This window comes from Diadema antillarum, unplaced genomic scaffold (assembly GCF_040938485.1).
Source record: "Diadema antillarum isolate AM-2024a unplaced genomic scaffold, OU_Dant_1.0 seq00000850_RagTag, whole genome shotgun sequence".
NCBI lineage: Eukaryota > Metazoa > Echinodermata > Echinoidea > Diadematoida > Diadematidae > Diadema > Diadema antillarum.
Window position 1 is genome coordinate 643,235 of NW_027271723.1, and position 9,040 is coordinate 652,274.

A 9,040-nucleotide genomic window follows, 5' to 3' on the forward strand; every position below is an offset into this window, starting at 1 on the left:
TCACCCCCAGAGCAGACACTGTGTGAGTCTGGAGCCACTGTGCAAGATAATCAATGCATGGTCAATGCTAGCCCGACCAGTCGCTGTGCGAGCGACAGGCCTGTGTAAAGTTAGGTCAATGCAACCAAATCTACGTAATGGATTACAGGTATAGCCATTTAATCGACATTACAATCATTTTAGCAACAAATTCTCAGCAGCGTTGGTATGACTATGCGGATCTTGTAGCCTTAAACCAGATACATTAAACTTTAATTCCATCATCATTCTGTCCAGTGATGTCCGCTCTTGAAGTAAAAAGAAAAACAGACAATCAAACAAACAAACAACAACAACCAAAAAAAACCCCCGAAAATCAACAACTTATACACATCACTTTGAAATAATTTGTGTAATAAATGCCAAATTATGAATCATTTGATTAGTCATCACCTTCCTTAACTTCTTGTGAAAGATTCAGAAAATTCGCACCGTTTGCTAATTTCTAACATTCATGCTGTCTGTTTTTCTGACTATACTGCTGTAGTTACATTATACACACTGTCATGCTTTATCGCATTTTTCTTGATATCTGCATGTGTTGTAGCTCCATGATGTATCTGTCTCTTAATACCTATTTAGAGTCTCGCGGATGATAAAGGGGAATTAACCCCCAAAATAGATGGGGATTGAGTGAATGCAGCAATATTAGTAGAACACATCAGTGAAAAATCGGACAATCCGTTCAAAAGTCATGAATTTGTAAAATTTGGTGACGAAACCGCTGGATCAGAAGACTACTACAGATCATGACATCACATGTTATCATGTACTATGATATAAAGAAAATATAAAGAAAATTCCACAAATTATCATTTTATATGAAATGTGCACATTCCCTGGACTAGTGTTACTGACATGTCAAGGGTAGTATATTGCCCCTGCTTTCTGAACGAGGTAATAGTCTAGTTCTCTTTATTTTGCTAGGAAAGTAGAATATATACATATATATATAATATATTGAATTTTCTTTATCATGATCGTGCACATGCGATGTAATGATTTATAGTAATCCTCTGATCCAGCGGTCTCATCACCAAAACGTCAACAATTTATAACTTTTGAACGGTTTGTCCGATTTTCCTCAAAATTTCACTGATTGCTCCATTCACTCAACTGCTCAATCAACAAACATGACAAATTTTGGGTACATTCTCGTTTAAGAACGACGCATTTAGGTTTCGTCAGCTCTATAGCCTCATGACACGTTTGTGTGTAAATCGATCATCGCGGCAAGTTAAAGTGAATACATGCTATATATGGCATATAAAAATCTCTCATTCAGTGTCTATAGAAAAATGAGTCGACGGTGCAGCAATGGCTTTCATTAATTCGTCTGCCAGATAATCATCATCCTCACATCCTGTCTCTGACGTGGATTGCTGCTATCAACGTCGAACATTCTTTTAAAGACTCTTGTGTGCTTCCTTAGTTGTTTTAACTCTTCGATCATTTAGTACTCACATTGATTTACGCTAATCTGGTTTTAGCTCACTGTCACAACATGATTATAATACTGAATTATTCGTGTTTTCCCTTTCAATGCATCCCCACGCAGTGATAGTAAGTAGAATAGTACACGGTATCAATATATGCAGTATACCAGCAATAGTGGCCGTATAGAATGCGTAGCTAAGGTTAAAGGCATAACAATTTACCATTTGCAGATGAAACAAAAACTCAGCATTCGTGCTTCAAAATAGTTCTGAAATGTGAGCTAGGGCTAAAAACAACCAACGTAAAAATTTAATTCAGCATAATCGATGTGAAGTATTGTTATATACAAAATGTGAACAATAGTTATAATAAAAGTGTTTCCAGACTAAACCGTCTTCAGTATGATTTAATGAGAAGAAAAAATGTATATTTTAGACTTTATTGCAAAAATTTTATATGGTAGGATATTTTGTGATACAACAGACCTACACATATGCATCAAAATGTGATATCTTGAACAATATTTTCTGAAATCACTGCTCCCAAAGGTAAACGGGATCTTTAGGATAGTGAAACAGGTCCGCAAATTTCTCACAGGAAGATCTTGCCGAGGCGGATCTGCTCCTCAACAGGACCTGGTGTGCAATGGGCGTGTCGGGTGGATGTGGGTCGGTGTAGTTTGCACTCGATATGCACGGGGCCATCCCACAAGACCGATACCCATGAGTCATACAGCCCACAAGTCAAAGAGCCCATGAGTTCGACACTATAGGCAAATACCCAGGAGTTCGACACTAGGTAAAAAAAGCCCGCGAGTTCGACAGATACAACACGGGGTTTAATGTGTCAATCTCGTGAGCCTTGTTTGCTTATTGTCTAACTCATAAGCTGTATGACTCGTGGGCTGTATAACTCGTAGGCTGTATGACTCGTGGGTGTCGGTCTCGTGACGGGTATCCATATTCATATCTTTATATAGTTCACAATGGTCTTGAAAGTCTTGTCTACTTGAGGAATGTGAGGAGCATGAAGCAGTTCATGTCACCGTCCGTGACGCAGCAGAAGATGCCCTGGTCGTCGGCCGATACTTCCTGGGCGGTCAGCTCGGAGGACGACGCCGACGAGTTGAGCACGTAGAACCGTTTCGACCGGTCTGCGACGCACGCGGACATTGGGGAGGATTTATGAGTGAGAGTGAGATGATGAAAGTGGGCGTTAACGCTTTTGAATGTTTGATAATGATAATGAAATTGTAACATTTTGATTACCTGTATTATCATCACCATTAGCATTCTCGTCATTTTCATTCTTGCTCTCATGATAACTAGACAGTATAAAGAAACATGGGAGGAATTTCAATTCATCTTTATCCAAACATTTCTGTTCACTTGACGTGTTTCAAAAATGTCATTGTCCATGTTTTCTAGAGGTGCATACGGCAAAGTGTTCCTGCGATGTCCTAAAACGGAATTTCATGAAATGCTTTCTGCGTTTTCTTGCTATCTTTCCCCTATAATGAGAGGGCGGTTTAACATGCCTGGAATTAGCCACACCTTTGGATAATTAGAGCATTTAGATATCAGGTCGTCCGTTTTACCTTAATGTCAGTGAGTGTTTCTTTAATCTTTCTGCATCCGCTAAATTTCCGTTTATATTTCTGGACCCTCAACACGAACAAACGGGGACAATGAACTTAATAATCCATCACAATACCTCGACTACAACCCTAATCTACAGCTTTTAACGCCCCTCGTTTAATAGCGTTAAAACGGTAACAAAGATTATATCCTCGCATTTCGTATCATCAATTATTTTCAGTAAGAGTATTTCGCATAGTTTCTTCAAGTGTTTTATTATCAGTTTGGACGTTGCAAAGTCGCCATTTCTCGTGTCGACCTCATGGTAACCATAGCAACTCACCTTCGCCGACGACCACGCCATGCCTGGTGTCATACCAGCTCGGTTGCCCGCCTCCAGGCCGAATGTTCTGGCATGACATCGAGAGCTTCTCACCTACACGAGCCGTGACGAGCTGGGTGCTGGGCTGCAACACGATTGGTCGCACTAGAATAATGTGGTATCAAGGACGACAGACATTACAAAGTGACGTGATACTGATACTGGTGTAAATAAAAGCAAAGTCATCGTGATGAATACAATACTATTAATTGCAGTATATAGTCTACACGTAGTATTGTGTAGGATTTCCCTATCAATCTATAATTATTGCCAATCAACTGAGTAAAATGTCACTCAAACTCAATCATACGTCGCGTGTAACGCCTATTGGTCATTCAAAATCAACACAAACAGCAAGCAATACCAAGGGCCTAAGTTTTAGAACAAACAATAACGTTGTCGAGTGATCAAAAGGGTAAATAGGAAAACAATTTGATTTTTTTTGTATAATCAACCAAAAGTAATCGTTGATGGGTGTTTCGAGCATTGAAATCGGTTTTAAGCCGTTGAGGACGGGCTGATACTGCTACAACACGCATTTCTCATTTAGACAGTCCTGTCCGAGTATACTCGGGACTCGTTTTCATCGGGTTAAGGTTATTAGGGTTAAATATAGGATCTCACCTTTAATAGTCAGATGGTGTTCTTGAGTTGTCACGGTGTCTGGACCCTTTCTGCCGTAGGCGGCGCACGTCCACACCCCTTCGTCTCCCTTCTGTATCTTGCTTATGGTGAGATGGAGGTTGCCCGTGTCTGGATGGCTTTCGACAAGGATTCGCTGGCCGTCCTGACGTCATCGAAGTCGAAACAGCATTAATAAAAATTTAATCGCAGATGACTATGTTGTTAACAAAAACAAAAACAAAAAACAAAAACAAACAAACATCGATTTGAGAGAGAAATGATTCCTATCACTTAGGGATTTGTAATATTTGCGATTTATAGATATTTTGATAAGTCCGCGACTGCAGAAACAAGTAGTGATGATACAAGATTTAAATAATGGGGCTCAAAATAACGTTAAAAAATGTGTTTATCTATCTAATGAACCCTGGTATAGGAATCATAATGATGAACACTATCTCTGATAAAGAGATACAGCATAAAACAAAGGAATGAGGTTTCTTCTACTGTATGGATTGTACAGGCCATACGTATTTGTATCAGATATTGGAACTTGAATGGTTATTACGGCAGTGCTGGGCGCTTTAAAAGGGAAGCGGATCCAAACTTTCTATGGTCGATGGCCTCTTCAGTACACATTTCTACGAATTTGATGAGACAATAAGACCCGCGGATCGGACATCGGATCAGTGTGGTCGTGCAATGTGCAAACATGCAATTACGAAAAGGCCAATGAATACTATGGACACAATAACAGTATAGAAGGGCTAGCTTCTCTCTGTGGACACAACATTTACCGAATGTCCTTCTTCGACCAGCCTGTCCTTCCGCCACCACGAGGGGCGCCCTTCTCCCCGCACGACCTCGCACACGAACGTCACGTCTTGCCCGTGTTCTCTCGTCTCGGTTCGTCCCGAGTTCAGTCTCGGCGGAACGATGACGGATAACTTCGCTCCGGCTTCGATGCGCCCCGCATCGTTGACGGCCAGGCAGCGGTAGCTACCGGCATCCTGCTCGACCAGCTCGTAGATGGTCAGGTACTCGCCGCCGGGCGAAACGCCGTACTTCGAGTTGGCGGGGTCGATGATGATGTCGTTGGTGTCGAACCAGGTGTAGAGAGGTTTGGGATGACCATCGGCAACGCAGCGGAACATCGCCACCTGACCCTCTATACCCTCGAAGTCTTGTGGCTTTACAGCAAATGTTGGCGGTACTGGAAAAAAAAAAGATGATGATGGTGATAACGACGACGAAGACGATGGTGATGACGACCATACAGTGCACACCGGTTATAATGAAGTCCTTGGGACAGGCGGTTTTCTCTTGTTATGTCGAGATTTCGTTGTAGCGGGACAGTTAAGTACACAAAAGTCTGCGACCTGATTTTTACTTCGTTATAACCGTGTTCGTTGTAATGGGAGTGCAGTGTACTAGATTTCGTTATAGCCGAACATCATGAGTATATGAGATACAGATGATAATTTTGCGACCTGGGGCATTTCATGAAGCGTTTGGGTCTGATTTTTTTTTTTCTGACAATTTACTGTGCTCTCAGCCAATCAGACGCAGGGAAAACAGATATCCAAAAAAAAAAAAAATGCTTCCAGATGTCTACTTCGATGTAACGAGAATTTCGTTATAACCGTGTTCGTTATAACGGGAGTGCGCTGTAATAATAATACTGATGATACCAATGATAACAATAATACAGTGTAATTTGATATCAAATATTAGGATCTGATGAAGAGAAGAGAAGAAGAAGGGAAAGTAAAAGAAATAGGAGGAGGAGGAGAAGAAGAAGCCGGTGAATTATCAAAAATCATCAGCAGACAGTGTCAGTTCCTTTGCGTATTCCAATTCTTTATGCCATGCATATGGAGCTACCATAGATCTAATGCTAGAATGCTGAACATTGGCATGCGGGTGTGATTCGTGAATGTCTATATCGATCGCACATAAGTGAATCGAAATCCTATATCTATAGATCCTCTCTAAAAAAAAATCGAGTGAAAATATTCACTCTTAAAAGAGTGAATACAAAAAAGAGTGAATTTCGAGTGAAATTGGAGTGAATTTTGAGTGAAAATGTTCATTTTCACTCATTTTGGAGTGACGTCAGGGATCACTCCAAAATCTTCGAGTGATCCCTGACGTCACTCCAAAATGAGTGAAAATGAACATTTTCACTCAAAATTCACTCCAATTTCACTCGAAATTCACTCTTTTTTGTATTCACTCTTTTTAGAGTGAAAATTTTCACTCGATTTTTTTTTAGAGAGGAAGGTGCTATGGACACTTAGTCATCATGACATCAAAATAGCGCAAAGATGAAAAGCAACCTCTCTGTTATAGCTTCAGCCAGAAGTGTCTGGCACAATATCATCATGGAATATATACAAAAGGTATATAGAATTCTGTTCTTGCATAAGTAAACACTTATTCAAATAGAATGATTAATTTCTAACCGCTGCCGTTTATCTGGAGAGAAAGCGGTGACCTCGTCTAGGGTCTGTCTGGCAATCAGCGTTCGAATCCCACCCGAGTAGATTATTATGCTCATGATTTTTACCACGGCTATTACTCAAAATCACTTAAAAATCGGTGTTTATTTACCGCAATGACAGGCAATAATTTCAGTCAGTTGAAAAAAAATATCGGCCGATTATAGTTACCGATAACACTCATCTGGGCAGGCTCAGAAGCGATGTGTTCAGACGGCAGATTGGCCGCCAGTTCGCAGTGGTAACGCCCCGCATCTGCCTGTTGCACTTCCGAGATGTGTAGCTCGTACGATCCGCTGGTCTCGTTCACACTCACCGATACTCTCGATTGTTCGGGCGCGACCACGAATCGATCGATGGCCAGCGCGTAGACATAATCTTTGACCCAGGTCAGCGTGACGGGTTTTATAGTCGCGAAGCAGGCGAACGTCGCTGTTTGACCCGCGACGACCGTCACGTCACGGGGTTCAACGTATAAATGCTGTTTGGCGGCATTTTCTATGGTAAATACATCATAAAACCATATAATACACCATAAAACCAGTGAATAAAATGACCAATGTGCGACATAATATTGTAAAAACATTATAGGTTTCGATTAGTCCAGTTATGCAGGTTATTCATAATGGTGAATATTGTTGCCGACAATCGGGGAATTTTTCATGTTATGATAATAAATTGTCTTCTAGAGATCATTACAGAGTTTGGAAGAGAATGATAACAATCATGAAGTATACATTCTCTGCTTGCCGAATTCGATAAATTATTGTCCCACCATTGATGATGATAAAAACGATGATGATGATGATGATGATGAGGATGATGATGATGATGATGATGATGATTATCATTATTATTATTGCTTGTCTATTATTACAATTATTTTCACTATCGTCGTCATCATAATCAATATCATTATCAACGTTATGTTCATTACTATTTTCTACGTTGGTAAATAGGAACGACACTTTAGAATTCAAATGATAACCAATGCACAACGGTGAAAATAAACTATTAATGGTGCAGCGTAGCTCAATGTAGAGACATGACGACATTACGATGCTTTCAAAATGAACCCTATAACCGTGAAGTGGTTTGATACGTTCATTTTAGGGATGAAGTTTTCACTCTATATGAATCCCGGTCTAATCCCAGGACAAAAACATTATTAATTATCATGTATAGGCCTAGAGAACAAACTTTGACATTTGCAACAAAAAAAAAAGGTTTGGTAATGAGAGAATCATAGCGTGCGTGACCAGTGATCATGGGAATGTTATACCCACTGAAAGAGCGAGTAATTCGAATGAAAATTAACAACATTATAAGGGAACAAAGTGTTCTCACCAGTGTGGTGTTCGTCCTGTGCACATAGCAGAGGTAAGCTGCAAATCACGAGTAAAATTAAAAGCTGCGTAAAAAGTAATTGATGCTCCATCTCTCTTGGACGATACAAATCACATGAACGCGAAAGTGTCGACTTGACGAATGTGCTCCACGTGAATTCACAATAATCTGAAAACTATCAGCATTCGTTAATGCAGTGGTATATAATGTTGAGAAAATCCCACTGCAACGCCAGATGAACAAGAAAGAGCACATCCATGGACAACCATCGCCTGATTTACTCTATCGCAATATTTTTCTCTCAAATTTCACTCTGTATGATACGCCACAGCTGTCGAGTTTCCACGATGCCCCTTTGTTTTAGCAGAAATGCAGCCACACCGTGCAGCCACGCAGTACGGCACACGTAGTTGGTGATTGCACAGTACTGATTTATAAATACCAGGGACTTTTTTTTCATCAAATATTGTGTTAACCTTTTCAGTGTGTTTGATTTCAAAGCTGCGACTACTGCCTATTTATGGCTGCGAGTATAACATCAAGTGCTAAGCTAACATGCTGCAACGCTGGGATGCACAGGACATGACTTTTTTTCTCATGTTTTCATACACCTCGCCTGGTATGATTGAATGCTAAGATATTTTACATTACAGAATTTGTATGTTTTACATGATCAACCGACACGCTGGATCATCAATAACATTCAGTAAAGGGGGAGTCTATTTGCCAGCATGCTAAGCAGAGATTGTGTTTTCCAACATTATTGACACTAAAGTTAAAATGCATATTAAGGAAACACGGTCATGATATTGTAATAACAACGACCCTATACCAATACCAATGATGTGGCTTTGATAAACAATGTGTATATTCGCGCATTTTCAAATAAAGCATTAATATAATAACGAAATCATTACGATATTATGTTCTCAATAAAGAATTAATCAGTAATTTCTGCCAAAAAGTTATGATGATTTTGCTGGAGTGCCAAAGAATGAGAGAAAAGAAAAGATGCAGGGATTGGGGAGGAAGACAGGGCAATGGAATGTGAGTAGAAAGTGAGGCAGCATGAAGGATGAAGGAGCATGGAGAGTATCTCATTGACTTGGGGCTCAGGTGGCGCCCTTGTGGCG

The 9,040-nt window shown here is 40.3% G+C and overlaps 1 protein-coding gene across 1 annotated transcript; it reads right to left on the minus strand.

Annotated features, from left to right (window-relative positions):
* Positions 1 to 2,369: 2,369 nt before the first annotated feature.
* On the minus strand, positions 2,370 to 8,301 carry LOC139740387 (probable oxidoreductase PXDNL). The gene is made up of 6 exons (XM_071650981.1): positions 7,908 to 8,301; positions 6,732 to 7,058; positions 4,857 to 5,272; positions 4,060 to 4,222; positions 3,397 to 3,540; positions 2,370 to 2,629 (listed from the first exon to the last, which is right to left on the minus strand). Exons 1-6 carry the CDS (start codon positions 7,996 to 7,998, stop codon positions 2,481 to 2,483), a joined length of 1,290 nt encoding a protein of 429 aa, XP_071507082.1. The 5' UTR covers positions 7,999 to 8,301; the 3' UTR covers positions 2,370 to 2,480.
* Positions 8,302 to 9,040: the final 739 nt, after the last annotated feature.

Bases quoted from the DNA above. Each gene is read 5' to 3' on its own strand.
- LOC139740387 (XM_071650981.1), bottom strand. From the start codon at position 7,998: ATGGAGCATCAATTACTTTTTACGCAGCTTTTAATTTTACTCGTGATT. The intron at 7,059-7,907 runs GTGAGAACACTT...TATTTACCATAG, and splicing joins ACAGGACGAACACCACACTG to AAAATGCCGCCAAACAGCAT. The intron at 4,223-4,856 runs GTAAATGTTGTG...CGATGACGTCAG, and splicing joins TGGTCGAAGAAGGACATTCG to GACGGCCAGCGAATCCTTGT.